Source organism: Mytilus edulis, chromosome 2 (assembly GCF_963676685.1).
Source record: "Mytilus edulis chromosome 2, xbMytEdul2.2, whole genome shotgun sequence".
Taxonomy (NCBI): Eukaryota; Metazoa; Mollusca; class Bivalvia; order Mytilida; family Mytilidae; genus Mytilus; species Mytilus edulis.
In genome coordinates, this window is record NC_092345.1 from 12,029,758 (window position 1) to 12,055,623 (window position 25,866).

The window sequence follows — 25,866 nt, forward strand, 5'->3', positions numbered from 1 at the left end:
ATTACCTTTGATCTTATTTTTGTATATAATTTTTATATATAATTGATAATGTAAAGGTTAGATGATACATATAGTAAACCATTGCTTTGAAAGACATTCAACATAAAATCCAAACATGATTAAAAGGCAGGTGAGTCATCTTATGGTACACACTCTTATTTTTATTTCTAACTTAAAGGCACCACCATTTGTTATTTGACTGAGGGAATTTAAATGTGCATTTTTTTATGAAATGTAAAAGTTTGTGTACTTTAAATACATCAAAACACAATTAGCAGTAGGCTTTAACTTATTTTATTTACTTTTAGATACGATGGGCTTTAGAAATAATTGTCCTGCTAGCAGCCATTATGTATCTGTGTTTAGCTATGAAGGAAATTTACCATCAGGGATTCACTATATTTTTCACAACTTTGGTGAGTTTGATGACAACAGAATTATATGAAATATAACTAGAACTGATAGTTAACATTGATGGAAGTTTTTCATTGCTTTTTAGTAGTCATTTGATCTATATCAGAATTACCTTTAACTTTAAGGTTTCATATAGTTGGTGAAATGAATATTCTTTTTTTTAATTCTGCTTCACGATTGGGTCACTTTTTCTGACTGCTTTCATTTAAGTTAGGTTAATGTCTAAATTTGAATAAAAAACAGCTAATACAGCAGTGGGTCTGTTTTAAATTTAATTCAGTCTATAATATGTTTTACACAACAAAATCTATTAAAAAATGTACTAATTGAAAAGAGTTATCTCCCTTAATAGTTGTCCAAGTCTTTTATCTTATATTAAAAGTGCTCATGTATCAACTTAAGATTTTTCTAATAATATGTTTATAAAGTTTGGTTTATAAACAGAAACAAACAATTGTCCAATTTTACAGGGTGGAGCCCCTATGAAGATGCTGTTCTTGTTGTCTTGTGTTTTTGTGGTGATGATGCTCCCTGGAAGGGCTACATGTTCCACACAGTATGAAGATGTTGTTGCTGTTCTGGCTATTTTAGGAACAGCACCTTATTTTCTGTTCTTCTGCAGGTATTTGTTTTTTTCTCTCATACTTATATGAGTTAGTTTAAACATTAGGCAAAAACCAATTGGATTGATTGCTGCATTGTTCACTAAACAGGACCATTGATAAAGAAACCAAATATTATAGGTAGATTTTCCATTTCATTTTCTTTTCTTTTTTTGAATTCTAAATGTCAAAATGTACTCATTATTTATACAACAAAATGTACTTATTATTTATACAACAAAATGTACTCATTATTTATACAACAAAATGTACTCATTATTTATACAACAAAATTGTACTCATTATTTATACAAAAAAATGTACTCATTATTTATACAACAAAATTGTACTCATTATTTATACAACAAAATGTACTCATTATATATACAACAAAATGTACTCATTATATATACAACAAAATGTACTCATTATTTATACAACAAAATGTACTCATTTTATATACAACAAAATGTACTCATTATATATACAACAAAATGTACTCATTATTTATACAACAAAATGTACTCCTTATTTATACAACAGAATTACTAATTTAAAGATGTGAATAAAAGTGATACATATGAACACTAAAAAAACAACCTTACAATACAAGAAAACCAAAGTTGACATCTAGAGGTCACCATCTTTCCTTTAACCTCTCAACAATTGATGAAAAGGCAATAACCAGAAAGAAGCAGATAATGACAAGAACATGGCCAAAAGAAATAAAAAGACAATAACCAAAAAGAAGCAGATAAATGACAAGAACATGGCCAAGAGAAATAAAAAGGCAATAACCTAAAAGAAGCAGATAATGACAAGAACATGGCCAAGAGAAATAAAAAGGCAATAACCTAAAAGAAGCAGATAAATGACAAGAACATGGCCAAGAGAAATAAAAAGGCAATAACCAAAAAGAAGCAGATAAATGACAAGAACATGGCCAAGAGAAATAAAAAGGCAATAACCTAAAAGAAGCAGATAAATGACAAGAACATGGCCAAGAGAAACGAAAACACAATCAATACTCCACTAAATAGTTAACAAAAACAAATATTTTAGATTGAGCAACATCAATCACCTGTGTGAGGAGGTGGCACCTATTGTGTTATGAAATTGAATCTGAATTATAAATATAACTCATGTTTTGTCAATTTCAGAGGTTTCAAGATCTTAGGACCTTTTGTTGTGATGATATATAAGATGGTGAAGGGAGATCTGCTGAGATTTTTTATCATATATGTTGTCTTTATCATAGGATTCTCTCAGTGTGAGTATAAGATAAAAACAAAAACAATGTTAAAGACATTTTTGATAGAATATGACTATATAGTATGGGTATTCTTCATTATTGAAGGTCGTGTGGTGGCAACATCCACTAAATTAGAACTCTGGTGAATAGTTATCTGATTGGCAATCATATTTATACATCTCCTTATTTATATATCAAAGACTAAATGCATGGCAATGTTTTGATGATTTTAGTATTAATATATTTATAGTCTTGCATCTCTAATCAACTTCATGATTCATCTTATAATTTTTGAAAAGTTATATAGATCATTAAACATCTTGTAATTTTATATTAAAACTTGGTTTGTCAAAAATATATTTTCACATGAAAATGTCAAATGATTTCCAGCCATTGACTTTTATTTTAAAATTTTCCTTTGAATATTTTTTTTTATGTTACTCTAAAAATATGAAGTTGTCTGTTTCCAATGTTTGAATTTTTTGGTCCAAATTGGTTGATGTACATAATGAAAATCAGAACATAATTTGGGGCAGAAGTCCTGTCTATTCTGGAAATACCTTATTTGTCTTTACAGCTATGTACATAGTTTTTCGGAACTATGAGGAAAATAAAGAAAATCCATTTAAAGATCCTGCTGAGTCAATAATGGGAATGTTCATGATGTCTTTAGGGGAATTTGGGGACTATTATGAAAACTTTGAAAAGACCGAGCATCCAATACTGAGCAAAGTAAATGATGTTGTTATTGACGTTGTAGTTGATATCTGTTCATAGATTGATCATTTTATTTTGGTAGAAAACTGCACATGTGTTATGTTGTATGCATGATATGTTTAATTTTTTTTAGCAGTTTATGTTTTTTTAAGCGTTCTTTGTCATCTTGATGTTGTGTGTTTTATTAATGACAGCTTTATAATCATTTGCTTGACAGTGGGACAATTTATTCATTTGATTTACAAGACTTTGTTGTAGAAAAAATGTTCAAAATAATAATGGTAAAACTTTTCCTGATTTCAGCTTTATATCTAATACACCTGAACCAGGAATGGAGTCCCTTTAGTGACCCTATTGAGTCAATAATGGCCATGTTTATGATGTCGTTGGGAGAATTTGGCGACTATTTTGTTACATTTAAACAGACAGATTTTCCTGAATTGGCAAAAGTAATTGGTTGACTCTCAAAACCACCTACTTACCTACTTCACTAAAACGACTTAATTCCTTTTATGTATATTTCCATTAAATTCTGTTTTGTTAGATGTAATTTAATATACAAAAAGCTAGCGTAGCTGTAAACAGTCTCAAAATTTTTCCATGAAAACATTGTTTCAGTTTTTTCTATGATAAATAACAAATTATTTTAAATTGCTCTAATTCTGCTTTTGAGTGTCATTCTTTGCTTACTGTCTATTAAAAACTAATTTTAAGAAAAAAATTAGCCCCAAATTTCATAAATTGTGATTATTTAATTACATTTAATTATGACTACTGTAGAAGAAATGACTTATTTGAATATTTAAGAAAATTAATACATTGAAATAAGTGGTGTTTTAATTAACAACATAATATGATAAAGAGATGAGAGATATATTGAAAGTTATGTTGACGAATTATGATAAAATGAAATAATGAAACTTGAATAACCATAGAAAAAGACAAAACTATATATGGAATATGCTTTAAAAGGAATTTTGATTCATACCTTTAATTTTTTACAGAAATCCCATATTGAACCAAAAAATAATATTTGCAGCATGACCTATTGTTTCACATTTAATTGTCTCCCCTGACCAATTTTGCCTAATACTGTTAATATTAACACTGTTATTGCATTAACAGTTAATTAAATTTGTTAATGTTTGTCTCCAGTTATACACAATAACTCAGATGATATGTGTATAGTTGGAAGAATGCTTTTAATGTGTTGCACAATGTTAATTACTAAGACATCTAATCAGTTATAATCTGACAGTGATCAGCTGTTCAGAAAACATACTTTAAGGGTGCATCAATAAAACAAACTTTCTTAGTTCAAATTTTATAAATATTAAACATCTGACACTGTAACCTGAGATTCAGAATTTGAAGACACATATATACTAAGGATACATTTATTTTCGTGGGTATCAATTTTCGTGGATTGAGGAAAACTTTTATTTTTGTTGATACAACACAAATGTATTAAATTTAGTGGTTTTGCCAAAATCTGCTTACAAAGCTTAAAGAAAATTTGTAATTCGTTGAACATTTAAATTCATGGATCACCTGTTCCCACGAAACCCACGAAAACTGGTATCAATGAGACTTAAAAATGAATGTATCATCAATTGTCCTTATGATATCACCATTACGCATTGGAGTTTAGTAATTGATGAGTTTGATATCTAAGTAATTGTGCTTATGACTGAATTTGTTCATCCTCCAAAGAAATGAATTTATGTTTGTTTTATTTCATTTTTATGCACAATTAAACCATTGCACTTTTCAATCCTGAAATTATAAGTTAGTTGGAGATGAACCTTGCTATGTCAGCAATGATAAGGGCTATTTTTATTTACAGACGATTTCAATGAGTGTGTAGCTAAAGGTATTGGTAATACATTTTGTTAGCTTGCTTGCTAGCTGGACAGTGAAGTAATTGTTAGGTAAGGTATACTACCCTCCTTTCAAAGTAGCCTTGTCCTACAGACAGATAGATTGGTCATCTGTCAGACTAGTCTACTCTTAAAGGTGGGTAGTATAACTTACCTAACAATGACTTCATGATTCAGCAAGCAAGCAAGCAAGCAAGCTAACAAAAGATATAACCTTTGCCTACACACTCATTGAAATCGCCTGTAAAAAACCATTATTACAAATGGTACTGTTACTAATTTTTGTGATATTTGATTTTTTCAATTGAGCCTGATTAATTCTGGTATTTTCATACTGTGCCAAGATAAATTGGATTTTATTTTTTTTGGTAATTTTATAGAAAATAATATTTTAGTTGGGCACAAAAATTACTAATGAAAATAGGATTTCTGTGTAAAGCAGTGAACTTGTGACAGAACATTGATATGATACAGCAAGGTTGATCTGCAATATGTTTTTCTAACCTTCAGTTGACTTTAACTTCTTTTCAGCATTTTATGTTGCCTTTATTCAATCATCATGTGATCCTCAAACCGACCCATGTGTATTTAAAAATCCAATAGATTCAGCCTTTGGATCATTTGCAATGAATGTTGGTGATTTTGAGGACTTTTTTGCCACATTTGATTCCTCTCCATTTCCTACACTTGTAAAGGTAAGATATGCAAAAGCTGTGTTCAATAAATTGCTAGACCAGGCCTTGCAGTCATAAAACTTTCGAGCAAGATATTTGTACTCAGACTCGAGAATCAACCAATCAAAATGCTTTATTTCATGTTTCGAGCATGATTTTTGTGCTTCGAGCACTGAGCAAAGTTTTATGACTTCAACCCCAGATCTCAGTGACATCTTGGGAAAATAAAATACAAGTATCAATACTGTTAACAAACTTATTTTCATGGATACTTTATTTCAGGTTTTAATCTTTCTGGACCACTTCGCATCTATTTAATTCTACGATTTTCGTATTTACATGATGTATTTTAATATGGAAAGATCAATGTTTTACATTTTCATGATGATTTATATTTGAGTTATTTTTCTACTTGGGGAAAGTCGCAAAAAATAAATCGCTCGCGAAAAATATGTTGGTTTACAGAAGTGCTGTTATAGGCGTCCATTTGGAATAAAAATTAAAGGTGATATTATTTAATTGGTTTCAAGGGAGTGTCTCAAAATAGAAACAAAAATCACCTCTTTTAAAAAACTAGTCACAATGGTTTCAGTGACTAAATGCCCTTGAAATCATTTACAGTCTGATACTTGGTAATGACATTTACTTCTGTCAAGGCAAACACAGAAATGTTCTGACTTCCATGAACAAGAAAATTCTGAATGCTAGTAAGTCCATTTTCTCTGAACTTCCAGAAGCCATTGTTATTAAGCGTTTTCAAAGATTCCTGCTTATTGTTTTGTGACAGCAGGACTGTATTTTCATTACATAAATCCTATTTAATTTATAAAATACATATTATCAAAGGTGGTGTAATGGTATTGTGTTACTGATTACCCACAAAAACTTGAATCCAAAGTACTGTATATTTCCATGGTCCACAAAAATTGGTCCTATTATATATGATTCTTCTCTACCTACCTGCATTTAAATTTGAAATTTAGGTTCAGTAGTTGACATGTTGTAAGTGATACTCAAAGAGATTGATGTTGTTTGTTGTTAGTTAGAAAACTATTCTGCACATGCTTTTTATGTTACATTTTGTCATGTCAATTTGTGTTGTACTGTAAGAAAGTCTCTGTTTAATTATTTCAAATTATTTGGCTTTACTTGTCTGCTTCTGTTGGTATTTTAATTATTTTATTCTTGATTTTATTTTAGATGTGTTACTATTGGTATTAGATTAAACTTAGAATTGCATATTAAGATTACAAATTTCATATTAAGATTACAAGAAATTAATATATATATTTTTAGCAGTTAGCTATAGGTTTAAAACTTACTATACATAGCTTTTTGAAATTTTATAATTCATTGAGTTCTTTCTGAACAATTTTATAATAACAAATACATAAATGTACATTTTGTTATAGGAATATATATCATAGTTTTTATCTTTGATTTAAGTTTTTACATAATATAAACATAAAGAACAAATGTCTCGATAATTAAAATTATTGTTATAGTTGCATATTTATGAATTAAATGGTATTGAAGTGATGATAAATTTTCTACCACTGATTTTCTAGATAATGTTTGCCATATACATGATCCTGGTGACATTACTTCTAGTCAACATGTTAATTGCCATGATGGGTAACACTTACCAGCTGATCAATGAAACACAGAAAGAATGGTTTAGACAGGTAAGAGTTGTCTCCCTTGGTGGGTATTGGCACATACCTCCCAAAAGATGAGAGAAAGAATGAATAGGGTGACCATTTCCCTTGGTGGGAATGAGATAGTATGGGTCACAACCAAGCTTATCAATGTAGTCAAAAAAAGAAAATGTATCTCTCTTTGAGAATAAAAATAATAAGTAAATCATTCAAGTCAAAGGATCTACAGCAGACAGATATGGTCAGATTAGGAGAATTGTCTCCCTTGTTGGGTGTGAGATAAAAGATTCCACACACAAGGTTATCAATGAAACAAAAAAATAGTCCACATGGGTAGATGCACTAGTATTTATGAATGATAGATAACTCAACAGATAGATAATACACCAAAGAAAGAATAATTAAGAATTACTTCACCTAGATTGTGTGTTTCAAAAATCTTAAAAATTAATACATGGTATACTTGTTCAACTATTTGTTGGTAAATACAAGTTATAAACCTGTTTTTAGCTCACCTGGCCCGAAGGGCCAAGTGAGCTTTTCCCATCACTTTGCGTCCGTCGTCGTTAACTTTTACAAAAATCTTCTCCTCTGAAACTACTGGGCCAAATTAAACCAAACTTGGCCACAATCATCATTGGGGTATCTAGTTTAAAAAATGTGTGGCGTGACCCGGCCAACCAACCAAGATGGCTGCCATGGCTAAAAATAGAACATAGGGGTAAAATGCAGTTTTTGGCTTGTAACTCAAAAACCAAAGCATTTAGAGCAAATCTGACATGGGTAAAATTGTTTATCAGGTCAAGATCTATCTGCCCTGAAATTTTCAGATGAATCGGACAACCCATTGTTGGGTTGCTGCCCCTGAATTGATAATTTTAAGGAAATTTTGCTATTTTTGGTTATTATCTTGAATATTATTATAGAGATAAACTGTTAACAGCAATAATGTTCAGCAAAGTAAGATCTACAAATAAGTCAACATGACCAAAATGGTCAGTTGACCACTTTAGGAGTTATTGCCCTTTTTAGTCCATTTTTAACCATTTTTCGTATATCTTAGTTATCTTTTACAAAAATCTTCTCCTCTAAAACTACTGGGACAAATTAATCCAAACTTGGCCACAATCATCATTGGGGTATCTCGTTTAAAAAATGTGTGGCGTGACCCGGCCAACCAACCAAGATGGCCGCCATGGCTAAAAAATAGAACATAGGGGTAAAATGCAGTTTTTGGCTTATAACTCAAAAACCAAAGCATTTAGAGCAAATCTGACATGGGGTAAAATTGTTTATCAGTTCAAGATCTATCTGCCCTGAAACTTTCAAATGAATCGAACAACCCGTTGTTGGGTTGCTGCCCCTGAATTGATAATTTTAAGGAAATTTTGCTGTTTTTGGTTATTATCTTGAATATTATTATAGAGATAAACTGTTAACAGCAATAATGTTCAGCAAAGTAAGATCTACAAATAAGTCAACATGACCAAAATGGTCAGTTGACCACTTTAGGAGTTATTGCCCTTTATAGTAAATTTTTAACCATTTTTCGTAAATCTTAGTAATCTTTTAGAAAAATCTTCTCCTCTGAAACTACTGGGCCAAATTTAACCAAACTTAGCCATAATTGGGGTATCTAGTTAAAAAAATGTGTCCGGTAACTCGGCCAACAAACCAAGATGGCTTCCATGGCTAAAAATAGAACATAGGGGTTAAATGCAGTTTTTGGCTTATAACTCAAAAACCAAAGCATTTAGAGCAAATCTGACATGGGGTAAAATTGTTCATCAGGTCAAGATCTATCTGCCCTGGAATTTTCAGATGAATCGAACAACCCGTTGTTGGGTTGCTGCCCCTGAATTGATAATTTTAAGGAAATTTTGCTGTTTTTGGTTATTATCTTGAATATTATTATAGAGATAAACTGATAACAGCAATAATGTTCAGCAAAGTAAGATCTACAAATAAGTCAACATGACCAAAATGGTCAGTTGACCACTTTAGGAGTTATTGCTCTTTATAGTCAATTTTTAACCATTTTTCGTAAATCTTAGTAATCTTTTAGAAAAATCTTCTCCTCTGAAACTACTGGGCCAAATTTAACCAAACTTAGCCATAATTGGGGTATCTAGTTAAAAAAATGTGTCCGGTAACTCGGCCAACAAACCAAGATGGCTTCCATGGCTAAAAATAGAACATGGGAGTAAAATGCAGTTTTTGGCTTATAACTCAAAAACCAAAGCATTAAGAGCAAATCTCACAGGAAGTAAAATTGTTGATCAGGTCACGATCTATCTGCCCTGGAATTTTCAGATGAATCGGATAATCGGTTGTTAGGTTGCTGCCCCTGAATTGGTAATTTTGAGGAAATTTTGCTGTTTTTTTTGTTATCTTGAATATTATTATAGATAGAGATAAACTGTTAACAGCAATAATGTACAGCAAAGTAAGAACTAAAAATAAGTCACTATGACCAAAATAGTCAATTGACCCCCTAAGGAGTTATTGCCCTTCATAGTCAATTTTTAACAATTTTCTTAAAATTTGAAGATTTTCATTAACATTTCCCACATGAAGTACTGTTATAGATAGAGATAATTGTAAGCAGCAAGAATGTTTAGTAAAGTAAGATCTACAAACACATCACCATCACCAAAACACAATTTTGTCATGAATCCATCTGTGTCCATTGTTTAATATTCACATAGACCAAGGTGAGAGACACAGGCTCTTTAGAGCCTCTAGTTGTTATTATTATCTTTAATATTATTATAGATAGAGATAAACTGTAAACAGCAATGATGTTCAGCAAAGTAAGATTTACAAATAAGTCAAACTGACCGAAATGGTCAGTTGACCCCTTTACGAGTTATTGCCCTTTATAGTCAATTTTTAACCATTTTTCGTAAATCTTAGTAATCTTTTAGAAAAATCTTCTCCTCTGAAACTACTGGGCCAAATTAATCCAAACTTGGCCACAATCATCTTTGGGGTATCTAGTTTAAAAAACGTGTCTGGTGACCCGGCCATCCAACCAAGATGGCCGCCATGGCTAAAAATAGAACATAGGGGTAAAATGCAGTTTTTGGTTTATAACTCAAAAACCAAAGCATTAAGAGCAAATCTGACAAAGGGTAAAATTGTTTATCAGGTCAAGATCTATCTGCCCGGAAATTTTAAGATGAATCGGACAACCCGTTGTTGGGTTGCTGCCCCTAAATTGGTAATTTTAAGGAAATTTTACTGTTTTGGGTTATAATCTTGAATATTATTATAGATAGAGATAAACTGTAAACAGCAATAATGTACAGCAAAGTAAGATTTACAAATAAGTCAACATGACTGAAATGGTCAATTGACCCCCTAAGGAGTTATTGTCCTTTATAGTCAATTTTTAACAATTTTCATAAAATTTGTAAATTTTTACTAACATTTTCCACTGAAACTACTTGGCCAAGTTCATTATAGATAGAGATAATTGTAAGCAGCAAGAATGTTCAGTAAAGTAAGATCTACAAACACATCACCATCACCAAAACACAATTTTGTCATGAATCCATCTGCTTCCTTTGTTTAATATTCACATTGACCAAGGTGAGCGACAGGCTCTTTAGAGCCTCTAGTTTTTTGTACCTTGATTTGAATATGACTTAAGCCATATACTCTTTTGTACTTATTTTAATAAGTTACACTCCCTAGCATTAATATGGAATCAATCAATGATTATTAATTATGTATACTTTTGATATTTTCAGTGGGCCAAAGTAGTTCTGGTGATAGAACAAAGTGTGACTACTGAAGAGAGAAAGAAACAAAGGTTAAAGTATTCCCAGCCCTTACCTGATGGCGACAGAGCACTTGTTATAAGGTGGCATCAATCAGTAAGTTTCGGGAGGCATTTACCATATAGTTTAAGTTTTTTTATACCCTCACTTTCTAAAGCAGGCAGTACATATAGTGATGAGGAAGTCTGTCTGTCTGTTGTCTGAGATAACAATCTATAAACATGATGCATGTAAAACAATTCAAAAAGAAAATTGACAACCTTAATTTGTAAAAAAAGACAATAAGCTAAAAAATGCAATATACAGCAACATTCACCGAATTACCGGCTCCTGACTTAGGACAAGTACAGGTACACTGAATTACCGGCTCCTGACTTAGGACAAGTACAGGTACATAAACTTGCACTAGGGTTAAACTACTCTTTAAATTCAACCCTCCTCTTTCTAATAGCACCAATTGGAAGTAAAAAGAATGTAAATTGAAGCATTTATATAAAGAAAGTTTTTGTTTTACAGGAAAAAGAGAGAGAAGACTTGAAGGTTGCTAGAGAAGAACAAAGGATAAAACAGAAACAGAAAATTATGGCAGAAAGGAAGAAATTAATTCTGAAAAAGACAACAAATTTGGCAAGTATCATAAGCTCCACTGCTGTGAAGGAAGGCAGAATTAATGTATAACACTGAGTCTTGTTTTCTGTAATCCTGAACTTAATCAATTGTAATCCTTAATGTATTCTTGAACTAAATCAAATCACTTGCTGTTCTTAATATTCACAAAGTTAAGATTTTTGCTATACAGCAATTTAATTTCTCCAGTTGATGTTTTTCTGTGTTGATTTTTTTTTAGAAATTATTTTATCTAAGGACCATGACAAATATATTCCAACCATTTCGGTTATTTTATTACTTTTTCAAAGAAAAGTTTGAAAGGACTTGGTTTCTAAGAATGAGATAGATAATAATGGAAAACATAAAAAGAGTTTTATTTTCTAGATATTGATAGAGGTTATTTTTTTAGAAGATTTGATCTTACGTAAAACTTTTATTATAAGTTATTTAGATGACATTTTTTAGGGATACTTTTGACTATATCTATTATTGTTAATTTAATTATATTTGAATGAAAACTTATTTGAAGTTAAATTTTCTGTCAGGCTTTTTGACATGCATGGAAATTTGATTACATCATGTATTTCCTTTTTTTTTTATGAAACACAACTTGACATTGTCTTATACTTATAGTTCACTGTGCAAAATATGTTTTCTTTCACATAATGATGAAACTAATATGAAGATATAATTGTATTCACAGCATTTATGTTTGTAAGAAATCACGTTTAAAGGTTAACCCTAGTCAATTAGTTTTAAGGCTTTTGTTTTTCCATTAATATATTTATGTATATATATTTTTAGAAGTTGAAATTTGGTATATTTAAATTTATAAAAAAAACCAAGATAAGTGATATTTTGTGCTAAACATGTAATAGAAAATTACACATTTTCTTAAAAAAAAAAATATTAGCTATATCAAATAACTTATTTAATGAACAATTTTTGTATTTTTATGAATATTTTATGTTCATTTATTAGGGTAATAGACAAAATTATATAATTTTTAAACCAATATTTACTTATTTTTATGAATATTTAAATAGAACTAAGTGTAAATTTATAGTAAAAGTAATACCATATTTGATAGTGATATATGGAAGCATTTAGTATAATGACAGGTGAAAAATTTACATAATTTATCATGGTTTTAAATTTTCAAATGTAAAATTTAAATTAAACATTAATTTTCAATTAGATATTGAAGTCTCTTAAACAAATTTATTAATACTAATTCAGAAACTTATTTGATTGGATGTTTGGAGCATTTCCAAAATTTATTTACCGTCTAACGAACACTTATTGACGAACATGATAACCTTAGAGTTTAACAAATTTTACATGTTTTTGCAATTATACTTTTCAATATATAATGAAGTGAATAAGAACTGGCTAAGGGACTTTCGATTCATTCCCCCACACTTTTGATATGTTTTAAAGTGAAGACAACAATAGTTGTATATGCTATATCTCAGTCATTCCCATTGATTATTTCTGTGATAAATGATTTACTGCTGATTAATAGTATAGCATTATTCCGTCCGGATGATCGGTATAATTTTTGATTTATACATATTTTTAAACATAATATTGCAGACCTGCCAACTATCCCGATTTTCGCGGTATCATCCCGATTTTTATCCCTCAACCCGAATCCCGATATCGGGATCGTAAAACCAGTCAAAATCCCGATTTTCACCAAATATACCCGAAAAAATTATTGTTTACCGATTTTGAAGTTTTTCAGATCAATTTTTAAAAATCTATAATTTTACCTGGGGACATATTATGACAAGTTAACGACCCTACGCTAATCAACAGTCACAACAGGTGTCATAATTATTGGTTGTATGTAATCAGATTACCTAATGGGTCGTAACAGTCCTCAAAATTAATTTGTATACACAAATTTGGTCAAACAGCCTTTCATTTTTAATCAATTTATCATACAAGCACAATTTGCAACATTTGCCGTAGTTCCACAACAAAATCATAATTAATTGAAAGATGAGAACTGTAATGAACTCTCAAGAAAACATCGTCTATCTTGAAATCTGTTTAATTTTTGAAACCAGACATCGTGTGTCTGTTGATTTAAAATGGACGCCATTTTGTATTCACTTCTACTGTGTTACTGTATAAGCCTCCGCCAGTAAGAGCACCTCTGAATACAAAGAAAGATAACTCAAATTTTATCCATTTTCTCATTGACACTGATAAGACCATAAGTAAGACTAAATCAAAATCTGTCTTCATCCTTCTAACTTTAGGACATGTAGTTTTAGGTCTTTTGAGTCAAGGTTCATAAATAAAAAGGTCTTTGGAGGGGGAAAAGGGGGGTCTCTACTTTGAATCCTTTATTTTTAATACCATTTTTCTCTATTCTTCAGTTATTTTGTCAATTTTATAAATTAATAGCACAAGAATCATGCAAATAAAAGAAATCAAAGCCTACAAGCTCATCAGTAATATACCTAAAGAAAAAAGAAGAGAACTTAGACTATTTTAGGAGTAAAAAACAATGCACACAGAAAAGTTGCTAAAATTGTAACCCTTAAAAATCTAGTCGCGCGCTAAATCCCCCATGGAGATTTTCAAAAGTTGGCAGGTCTGATATTGAAGATAAACTTGACTGCTGATTATTATATTTGAACCGTCCATTTTTAAATCGATATTTGTTATATTATATTTTATATTGATGTGTACTATAAAATTTTTACATTCCTGGTAATTTACATGTTAATATTCAACAAACTAATGTGCATTATTTGTGCAAAATGTTTATATTGATATAGTTTCACAACTAATTTCCACATGTATATTAATTGTGCCTCAACAACCATTTTGTATAATTTTCAATTCACAAAGCATTTACCTACATGAAGAACACTTAACATGTTTGCTTATTGTTTTATTCCATATTATATGGATGTATCATTCAAACTTTTTACTCAGGTGAAATTTCCAACTGCAAACCTACTAAACAAATAAATATAGAAAGAGATACATGTGCATTGTATTTTAACACTTGATACATGTTGAAATAATAATTGTTCATACATAACATAATCTTTTGAGTTTTATTGACAGTTTTGATTTTAGCAGTTATAAATGGTTTCTTTGAAAATATGAGCAAAAATATTTTTAAGGTACGTGGTACCAAACACCTTGGCTATCATGGCTATAATTAATTTGGCTCGTTTAATTTTCATAAAATTTTGACAAAATATATACTATGACCCTTTGAAAAAAAATATTCAAAATTTCAAAAAACTTGAGCTAATCACTCTATCTGGAAAATTTCATTGGCTATAAAGCAGTTTGACAAACACTAATTTTGATCATTGAGAAGCTTATTTCTTTAACAATACACCATGATTAAAACGTTTAGCTGATTTTATAGAGTTATCTCCCTGTAGTGTTAGGTACCACCTTAAATATTAATTCTTTAATTGTCAATGAAGTATTCAATTCATGATTTTTCATTTAAAGATTGCCAAACTGATAGGAAGAGGTTGATGATATTTTGAGGAGTCAAGTTTAGTTGATTCCAAATCAGATTTAACTTTTCAATCTCTTATTTAATACAAACTTCAATCATTCAACACATGGATAATTGACAAAATGAACAATTAAGGGTAAATTGGTTTTGTAGCTATCAGGGTAAAGTCATGTAAAGCTAACTTGTCTGATGTAAATGTACTTATTTTGTCCCACTGTAGTAGCTGTTCCACTTTTGCTAAAAAAAATAATGTAATATTTATTTATGTTTTTTGTAGGCTAGTCTTTTGAAAATGGGTAAAAAATAACCTGATTTATGTATTTAATGTATGTATTTAATATTTGTCATGTGAGAATTTATGCTGTTATTAATGTAACTAATAGTCTACAGGTCTAATGAATACAATAGTTCACACTTATTGGGTTGAATGTAACCTATTAAAATTATGACATAAACTGAATGTATGATGAAAAAAAAATTGCCTGAAGTTTTAATTTTGACATTTGAAGTGATATTTGATGAACACATCTGCACAAAACTATAAACAATTAAACATTATGCTTACATTGTTTGAAATATCAGTACAGACACTAGAAAGAGTTAAGAAAGAAAGGCTTCCCAATTTTTTTCTCCTGATTTATAAAGAGTATTAGTAAAGGATATAAGAGCCATTATTTAGATTATGAAGATGCAAAAATGGTAAAATTACTCTAGCCTTTTTAAAATTATGTCAATTTTATTGATAAATGAAAAGGTTCTTTCGGGGTGCAAAAAATAATAAACCTCATAATACCTTCTCCTTTGATATTTCTCAACAATGTATGTATAGTGTTTTCATCCTGCAATTTAACATTGAATTTTTATTATTTTAATTCCAAATATTTCAATCTTTATACATTGGTATGACGTTGGCGTCGTTGTCTTTGTCGTCGTCCGAAGACATTTGGTTTTCACACTATAACTTTAGTATAAGTAAATAGAAATCTATGAAATTTTAACACAAGGTTTATGACCATAAAAGGAAGGTTGGGATTGATTTTTGGAGTTTTGGTCTCAACAGTTTAGGAATTAGGTGCCAAAAAAGGTCCAAATAAGCATTTTTCTTGGTTTTCGCACAATAACTTAAGTATAAGTGAACAGAAATCTATGAAATTTTAACATAAGGTTTATGATCACAAAAGAAAGTTTGGGATTGATTTTGGGAGTTTTGGTCCCAACTGTTTAGGAATTATGGTCCAAAAAAGGGTCCCAAATAAGCATTTTTCTTGGTTTTTTGAACAATAACTTTAGTATAAGTAAATAGAAATCTATGAAATTTTAACACAAGGTTTAAGACCACAAAAGGAAGGTTGGGATTGATTTTGGGAGTTTTGGTTCTGACAGTTTAGGAATTAGGGTCCAAAAGGGTCCAAAAAATGAATTATTGGGGTTCTTTGATATGCCAAATATAACCGTGTATTTAGATTTTTAATTTTTGGTCCTGTTTTCAAATTGGTCTACATTAGGTCCAAAGGGTCCATAATTAAACTTAGTTTGATTTTAACAAAAATTGAACTATGGGGTTCTTTGATATGCTGAATCTAAACATGTACTTAGATTTTTGATTATGGGCCCAGTTTTCAAGTTGGTCCAAATCGAAGTCCAAAATTAAACTTTGTTTGATATCAACGAAAATTGAATGTGGGGTTCTTCAATATGCTGAATCTAACCATGTATTTAGATTTTTAATATTTGGTCCACATTGAGTAGTGAAGGGTCTAAAATTGAACATTATTTGATTTCATCAAAAATTGAGTTCTTGGGGTTCTATGATATGCTGAATCTAATCATGTATTTAGATTTTGGATATTGGACCATAATAGGTAATGTCCGATTTAAAATTTTTAAGTTTTTAAGTTTAAGTTCTTAGACCACATTCATTCTGTGTCAGAAACCTATGTTGTGTCAACTATTTAATCACAATTCAAATTCAGAGCTGTATCAAGCTTAAATGTTGTGTACAAACTTGCCCCAACTGTTCAGGGTTCGACCTCTGCGGTCGTATAAAGCTGCGCCCTGTGGAGCATCTGGTTTACATTGCCTAAATTCAGACTTCAAAGAAATAAAAATTAACTGACTTTAAACAGTAATTTTAACATTACCATTCACTTAAAATAGCAGGATACTTGGTACTATTATGTGTATATTATACAAATACAAAACATTTTATCTGTACAATAGTCAATACACCATTTTGATTCCCAGCCGAAATATGTATGCTATTTTTATGACATTGTTGACCATGATGACATTGGTCGTAGTTATTCATTTTATTTAATTTTGTAATTATTATCTTACGGTACTTTGATATCATATATATATTTTTTAATTGAAAATGTTAACAAAGCATACTTACATAAAATACTGCTGAATTTAAAAGATGAAATGTGCCTTTGTTTAGAATCAGTTACTTTTGAGATAGACATTTAAGTTTTAAATGTGTTTGAGATAGACATTTAAGTTTTAAATGTGTATCAAGGTGAACAATTGTAACCCCTGCCATCTAGTATATTTTCATTTAGTTATCAAAGAATATAATCTATATTAAATAATTTAAAAAATTGAAAATCAAATATTTTTGGTAATGTTTGATGACATATATTTTTTTTAAATTTTATTTTGAACGTGTGTTTAAATCTTTCAAGAAGATTGAAGAAAAAGTACACTGCAATTTTTATTTCCTTGTACGTGTTAAAGTTGAAATCTTATCCATTTATTTTACCACTGTGAGCACCAAATCACTGCATATCAACCACCACACAAACAATTCATTGTATTTTATTATAATTAAGCATTAGTTTTTTTACCAGTGAAAGAACTTTTTTTATCTTTAATAGATTATTTTTTAGATTTATTATTTTAGCCATTTTGACCAGCCATTGTTACCAGTCATATTTTGTTTTACAATAAATGTTGATAGTTTAAATGTTTTGTTTTAAATCAACCCATAAAGTTGATGTTCATCTTCTTCTCCAGTAGAGCATCAAGATATTAGTTGGTAGTTATACATAAAATTTCACATTTGGTCAAGGTTTAAGTGTAAGAGAATTCCCTGCAAATTTTTAAGTCAAGATTGCATGAAATGCAATCAAAACCTTATGGGACTGACTTGATATCTAAATCTTCCAAGACTTATCAGTACCTTTTTGATACACAAAAAAAAAAATGCATTGATCATAACATTCTATACATCCTATCCATGAACATTTCCAGAAATTTATCGATGTAATATATGTTCAGATATTCAAGGCACAAAATGATGTTACACTTGTCATGAAAATAACATAACTTTTGCAAGGCCAGGGTTTTTGTTGAGCATGTGACTTTTGTCGCAGAAAGCTCGACATAGGGATAGTGATCCGGCGGACAGTTTTCACTTGACCTCAACCTCATTTCATGGATCAGTGAACAAGGTTAAGTTTTGGTGGTCAAGTCCATATCTCAGATACTATAAGCAAAAGGTCTAGTATATTCTGTGTATGGAAGGACTGTGAGGTGTACATGTCCAACTGGCAGTTGTCATCTGACCTTGACCCCATTTTCATGGTTCAGTGGTTATAGTTAAGTTTTTGTGTTTTGGTCTGTTTTTCTTATACTGTTTGCAATAGGTCTACTATATTTGGTGTATGGAATGATTGTAAGGTGTACCTGTCTAGCTGGCAGGTGTCATCTGACCTTGACCTCATTTTCACTGTTCAGTGGTCAAAGTTAAAGTTTTTGAGTTTTGATTTTTTTTAATACTATATGCAATAGGTCAACTATATTTGGTGTATGGAAATATTTTATGATCTATATGTCAGTCCTGCAGGTTTTATTTGACCTTGACCTTTTTTCCACGGTTCATTGCTCAGTGTTAAGTTTTTGTGTTTTGGTTTGTTTTTCTTAAACTATAGGCAATAGATCAACTATATTTGTTGTAAAGAAGAATTGTTTGCTGTACATGCCTGCCTGGCATGGTTCATCTGACCTTGACCTCATTTTCATGGTTCATTGGTCAATGTTTTGTTTTCTTGGTTAATGTTAAGTTTATGTGATAGTTGTAATAAAAATTTATATTTAGGACTATCAACATACTGTACACCAACTTATTTTCGCGAGCGATTTAGTTTCGCGAGTAGAAAAATATAAATCGTCGTGAATATGTAAAACTTGAATCTTTTCTTATTAAACTACATCAAGTTTATCAGAAAATCGCGAAATTAAATAGCCGCGAAGTGGTCTAAAAAGGGTAAAACGCGAAATAAAGTATCCACGAAAATTAGTTGGTTTACAGTAATATCAATGATTAGTAAAGAAGGAGGGACATTTCAGCGTGTGCACTCTTGTTTAATTTGTTGGTTTACGGATCCGCTGAACCTATTTTACCTATTTGCAGAGTAAGATGCATTATCTCATTGAAAAATGGAAAATGGACTTGTCCAAACGTGGAAGACGTCAAGTTTAAGTACTAAATATAAACAAATCATTAGAATTTTTTTTGTTTCGTAGATAATAATAAAAAAAATTCATCCAATTGGATATAATAACAGGAATGCATGACAACTGATGAACCCGATATGCTGGTTTTTCCCAGTACGGGTCTATTACATTTTTGACAAGATTGTTGAAACTTATTTTCGTACGACGTGTTTGCAATGTTTTCTTTATCAATTTTTCATGCTTGAAGATCATTATTCACCAATTTTCCTGAAATTGATGAAGAGCAACGTGGATCTGTATTTTTCTTGTTGGTGAAATGACAATTTAATTTAGTCATCGTCTGTGAACACGACCCCCTTTTTTGGAAATTATTAGATGATGTTATGCGAGGTTTACGACAGCTGAGCAATAATATTTTATCAACTAAAATTTAAGAAATGGTTACAAAATAGCATACCAAACATATTGTTAGAAAGGTTAAATATAATTGTTTGCATATTTTCTGACTTGAAAGAATTATTTTTCTTTTTTTTTCCGACTGACTGACCCGACTTTTTCATGGGAAAAAATCCCTAAACCAACAAATTAAAAAACCCTGGCCCAAGATGCAGGAATCTAATATTTGCTCTAAAATTATAAATGATGTCATTGTTATAGTCATCACCATTTAAAAATTGGAGCTATCTTCCTTTGTCTAGAATTCCGAGCTTACAAGCACTTTGATTAACAAATTGGATAGTTTAAGAGGTTGGTGACGTGTTAGATTTTGATGAGTTTGGTGTTGTCTTAGATTTTAAGATATTTAATAAGTCTGATGATGTCTTTAGATTTAGGATTTTTTGAGTTTGGTGATGTCTTTAGATTTGGGTCTTTTTGAGTTTGGTGATGTGTTAGATTTGAAGATATTTAATGAGATTGTTAATGTCTTATTATTTGGTCAGTGATATCTTAGATTTTAAGATGGTTTATGGTGATGCCTTAGGAATATACAAAAGACACTTACCAATCCTCTATTGCATTGCATTGATGCTTTATCAAGTGATATAAGTCTTCTAAAGATTTAAACAATAGAAGCATGACTTTTGTTTAGTGGAAATGCTAACCCTTACAGAGAGTTATCTAAGGTTTTATGATTTGATTGACCCTGCAGCTGTTTTTTTTAAGAAACATAATGAGCACACAAGTGTAGATGAGATATTTTCTGCTTGCTTTTTAATAACACATCTTGACCATGGTAAGGAAGAGCTTCTTTGCTACTGATACATCATGACCACATTTGGGTCCATTTGAGTAGTTTCAGCTTTCTTGCCAAGTAATCATCATGGTCATATTAGTGTAGATTTTGAAGTATCAGTTTACTTCCATTACCTGATTAGCATTTTGTGATTGTGCCACTTTACATAGCAGCTAATAACTTGACAACACTTCATGGAGATTTAAGTAGAGTGATGAATCTGAAAACACATCATAGGGTATAGCTGACTCAAATAAACCCTAAAACCAAATTTCAGAAATACTTGTAATGTAGTTCCTGAGACAGATGTGAAGTAAAATATTCATGGGACCGACAATAGGACTGATGAATGGATGGTTGGACAGACAGACAGAGATAAAACAGTATACCCCCACTATTTTAAAGGGGTGTATAATAAATAAACCATTCTTTACATCAGGGTTAGTTTTAAAACTTCTTATAGATTTATACATTATGACACACTTTCTCAAAAAGAAACCAAAACAAATAACTCTACCCTCATACTTACTACGATAAAAATATCTCAAACACATAATTATTATGATAAGACTTTATTGCAAGACATATGTGATATTATGCGAGCTACAGATCTGTGTATTTCATGGGTCTTCTCATAGAAATCATGATTCCCATGTTATCTTCACACTTATTTCTGTAGCTAACTAAAACAATTTACTGTTTTATGCTCCACCATCCATTCAACAACTTTCAACAAAAGTCACGTTAACATCAGTTCCCAGACATGATCTGAACAACTCTTTACTCCTACTTCAAAGATAACATATCTTTAGCTTATGCACAAGTTCCACTTGGTAATAGTTTGAACCTATGCTATAAACCTCCAGATAGTTCAGATGCCCATAGTTTAAATGTTCTGTCATATGATGCAGTAGCAATGTATTTAAGATCAGGAGAAACATCTATTCCCATAACTTTCCCTTCATGTCCAGCAAGATTCTTTAAAGGTCCCCATGTAGGATGAGCCCATACCTGAAAAAAAATAGGCCTTGAAATATAACAATAATACATTGTACTCAGATGCAACAGTTTATCATAATAAATAGAGAACATAGCTGTTGTCTGCTCTATGGTTGGGTTGTTGTCGCTTTGACACATTTCCCATTTCCTTTCTCAATTTTATAACCAGTTTAACCCTGCCACCTTCTGTTTGTGCCGGTTTTAAGTCAGGAGCACGTTATTTGGTAGTGGTCATGTTTTGCTGTATATCATATTTGTACATAGTGATATGATAATTCAGGTGTTAGTTTTCTGGTTTGAATAGACCACTTTTGAGTTATGTCCTTCACCAGAAAATTATGTCAATAAAAACGTCTTTATGATGTAATTTACCAGATAGATGGGATCGTCTGTATCTCTGCACTTTTGAAGTTCATCAAGCATCTTGATCATCATTATGCAGGATAAACTAGAAATAATGTTTGTACCAAAGGTACTTAATCACAATTCCCTAATGACAGCAGTGATGATTATCAACTGTAAGAATTACATATGCAGAATAATTTGTGCAATATAGCAACACTTTTTTTTCCAACCACTCGCTCAACATGGCCCCTTAACGCACAAATGGTGTTTACAAATGCAATGAAAATAAAAGTGGTCTATTGTTTTACATCTGTCATATTTGGGCCTTTTATAGCTGGCTATGCGGTATGGGATTTACTCATTGTCAAAGGCAATAGGGTGACCTATAGTTGTTAATTTCTGTGTCATTTGATCTAATTGGAGAGTTGTCTCATTGGCAATCATAACACATCTTATTATTTTATTCTTGATATCAAAAAAGAAACAAGAGGTTTCAGAACCTATCCTGGCATCAATGTACCTTAAAAGCACAAACATCAATCGTTCATTAAAATGAGGATTCCAATTGTTCCTTATAATTCATCTGACTTGACAGGCAGTATTGTTTAATTATAACAGGTTACGTGAAAAGATTTATAAATATTGACAACATTTAATTTCTTTCAATTCTGGCATGACTAATAACATTAAAACAGATACATGTTTTATTTAAGAAACTTTAATCTGTTCATGACTTTTTTTAAAGTTCAGGTAGAAGACAACATCCAGTAACAATTAATACACACTTTTTCTATATCACTTTTCCTGAATAACATCGTCCTTTATTTACAAAGATAATTAAGTTGTCTTGATCTAGTGAAATTAATAAGGTACTTCATTATATATCAACTTTAATAACTTACCTTGGCTGTGCCATCATACGATGATGTAACTAAGTAGTTTGAGTGGTCAGCTGAAACAGAAAATTACCAATGAATCAATTGTAAATTTCATACAGGTAAAACATACAACAACTTGTAACTATGCACAAAACTTTTTTTCAAATGAGAAAATTGGAAATGCCAGATTAAGTGTCCATTCCATGTCCTTAATGACCAAAGTTGTGTAATGTCCAAAAATAATCATTAACATTCTTCCTTTTGAAACAGTCCAAAGTGTGGAATTTTTCATTCATAAAGAGTAATCTTGTCTCTTTGATATTTCAAACAATCAACAACATTCTAAAATCATTACAAGTTTGATGATTACTTACGTTGAAATCTAACTTTGCTAACAAGATTTGTATGAGCTGCTATTGTATATACACATTTATGTTGCCGTAAATCCCAGATCCTGGCTTGATTATCTTCACTTCCTGTGGCGACATGGTATCTATAAATAGAACATCATATTATTCAAAACATTATAATCTATAAAATTATCATATACAACTTTTTTCTGGCTCTCTGAGGATACTGAAACAGTAGAAGTGTAAAATAATCAATATGATATCTTTTTGGTCTTTTAAAAACCTTGGTAAACAGAAAAGTTTGATTCTTCATAATTTAACTAAATGGGGCAAAATCATTACTATGACAAAAGAGTAGCAATGCAAGGCAAAGCAACTATGGAAAAAATTAATCATATTTTCTTATTTTTCTAAAACTAAATACCTGATTTTTATAATCTAACTAATCTTTTCACTACAAGACATTGAAAGGGATAGGTCTAACTAAAACTATGATTTCTGGCTAGGTGAGTTTTAATATTTGACTGAAAAGGAAGATAACCGCTGTCTGCAAAGTAAGTTTACCCATCAGGAGAGAAATCAATCCCAAGTAACCTTACCCATCAGCAGATAAATCAATCCCAAGTAAGCTTACGCATCAGGAGAGAAATCAATCCCAAGTAAACTTACCCATCAGGAGAGAAATCAATCCTAAGTCAACTTACCCACCAGGAGAGAAATCAATCCCAAGTAAACTTACCCATCAGGAGAGAAATCAATCCCAAGTAAACTTACCCATCAGGAGAGAAATCAATCCCAAGTAAACTTACCCATCAGGAGAGAAATTAATCCTAAGTCAACTTACCCACCAGGAGAGAAATCAATCCCAAGTAAACTTACCCATCAGGAGAGAAATCAATCCCAAGTAAACTTACCCAACAGGAGAGAAATCAATCCCAAGTAAACTTACCCATCAGGAGAGAAATCAACCCAATTAAACTTACCCATCAGGAGAGAAATCAATCCCAAGTATGGACTTTAGATGTCCCTCCATAAACATGATGCATCTCCCAGTCCGTAAATCCCAAATACGTCCAAAGGCATCCATTCCTCTAAAAATATAAACAGAAATATTATATCTCTGCTAGTCTATAATTCCCAAATACAACTAAAGGCATTCATTCCTCTAAAGAGAAATAAAAAGAAACATAATATATCTGCAGGCTGTAAATCCCAAACTGTAAAAAGCATCCACCTTTTCTAGAAAACGTATAACATAAAATTACTCATAGTTCATTTATATTGAATTCCTCTTCATGTGTACTCTGCCTCTATACTTCTTTTAAATAAATCTCGTCTAGTAGAGTGGGGTCCTCATTTTCGCCATATCTTTCCATGTTTTCTACAGTTTATGTTCAGGTCAATATGTTTTTGAAGTATACTGATATTTCTATATGAAGATAACTTCAAATGCAAAATATTCTTAAGCTTGAAAACGTGTTTGTTTGAAAATAATCATCTAAAAAGTTAGATTTAAGGGTGTTTGAAATTGCCTGATGTTTTGTCAATGGGGGACACATATTCGCCGTTTTTATATATCTATTTAAACCCAAATAACTGCAGCTTTAAACAATATTTTTCAAATCAACTTCATTATAGATGGCAATAGCAGACATCTTAAAGGTGCACAGAACTGAAATTTAGGGCAATCAGTAAAAAATTTACTAGTAAATACTTCTTTGAAATGGGGTTTTTCATTTAGGAAATTGGCCGAAAAGTCGTTGTGGTAAGTCCCACAATTTTGTCATAGTTTAAAAAATAACCATACTTGTTATAAAAATCTAAGTCACCGGCATATTTCTTTCATTTCAGTCATCTTTTGAAGTATTTACACCTCAAAATAGTAAATCGGAGAAATTGTGTCTCCGGCAAATATGCGCACCCCACTCTACACCTTGTGACCTTTTTTAATATTGGATGATTTGACCCATTAAAGATGGTGAATCTTGTTTATATTTTTTTTACTTGGATAGTCCACCTGACATAAAATGTACTCCATCATTCAACTATTTTAACAATTCTTTATTTCTTGTATAAAATAATATAAAGTTTATTTCAATATCAGATTCATACTGGACTTTTTATATGGATAACTCATAGCATGACACATTATAAAGACACTTTTTTGTTTTTGAAGACTATGTTATGTGTTGCCCTCTATATGTTTTTGTCATTGGTTAGCTTATTATAGACGTCAATATTTACCCTGTTGCTGCCAATGCCCCATCATTCTGGAATGCTATATCATACACTGGTTTACTGTGACCTTCTTGATGAAGAATTTCCTCTTGTGCTTCTAAATCCCATAATCTCCACGAGTTATCAAAACTGAAAATAAAAATTAGCTAAAATATCGATCAATTGAAACTAACATACATGTTAATCCTTATCCATCTATATTGAATATGTACAATAATATGTGTTTTCTTAGAAAGACTTATACATACCCTTCCTTTGACAAAAGTTATAA

The 25,866-nt window shown here is 30.8% G+C and overlaps 2 protein-coding genes across 15 annotated transcripts in view; one reads left to right on the top strand and one right to left on the bottom strand.

The window, feature by feature from the left end:
- Window positions 1-18,058, top strand: part of LOC139511462 (transient receptor potential cation channel subfamily V member 5-like) — a 38,146-nt gene extending 20,088 nt beyond the window's left edge. For 7 of the 14 annotated variants that reach the window (XM_071298222.1, XM_071298224.1, XM_071298228.1 and 4 more), the window contains 7 exons: window positions 309-416; window positions 885-1,036; window positions 2,177-2,286; window positions 5,397-5,560; window positions 7,108-7,224; window positions 10,953-11,078; window positions 11,499-18,058. In XM_071298222.1, coding sequence (XP_071154323.1) covers window positions 309-416; window positions 885-1,036; window positions 2,177-2,286; window positions 5,397-5,560; window positions 7,108-7,224; window positions 10,953-11,078; window positions 11,499-11,660 — 939 coding nt within the window. In that variant the 3' untranslated portion in view covers window positions 11,661-18,058. Of the gene's footprint in view, window positions 1-308; window positions 417-884; window positions 1,037-2,176; window positions 2,287-2,845; window positions 3,001-3,288; window positions 3,435-5,396; window positions 5,603-6,522; window positions 6,542-7,107; window positions 7,225-10,952; window positions 11,079-11,498 lie in introns of those variants that run through there. The other 7 variants (XM_071298227.1, XM_071298232.1, XM_071298223.1 and 4 more) reach the window with 6 other exon arrangements.
- A 3,283-nt stretch (window positions 18,059-21,341) lies between these two features.
- LOC139510144 (U4/U6 small nuclear ribonucleoprotein Prp4-like) overlaps window positions 21,342-25,866 on the bottom strand; it is a 28,727-nt gene continuing 24,202 nt past the window's right edge. The window contains exons 12-16 of the mRNA XM_071296463.1: window positions 25,602-25,724; window positions 24,341-24,448; window positions 23,382-23,500; window positions 23,032-23,081; window positions 21,342-21,796 (exon numbers count right to left, since the gene is read on the bottom strand). Coding sequence (XP_071152564.1) covers window positions 21,638-21,796; window positions 23,032-23,081; window positions 23,382-23,500; window positions 24,341-24,448; window positions 25,602-25,724 — 559 coding nt within the window. The 3' untranslated portion in view covers window positions 21,342-21,637. The remainder of the gene's footprint in view (window positions 21,797-23,031; window positions 23,082-23,381; window positions 23,501-24,340; window positions 24,449-25,601; window positions 25,725-25,866) is intronic.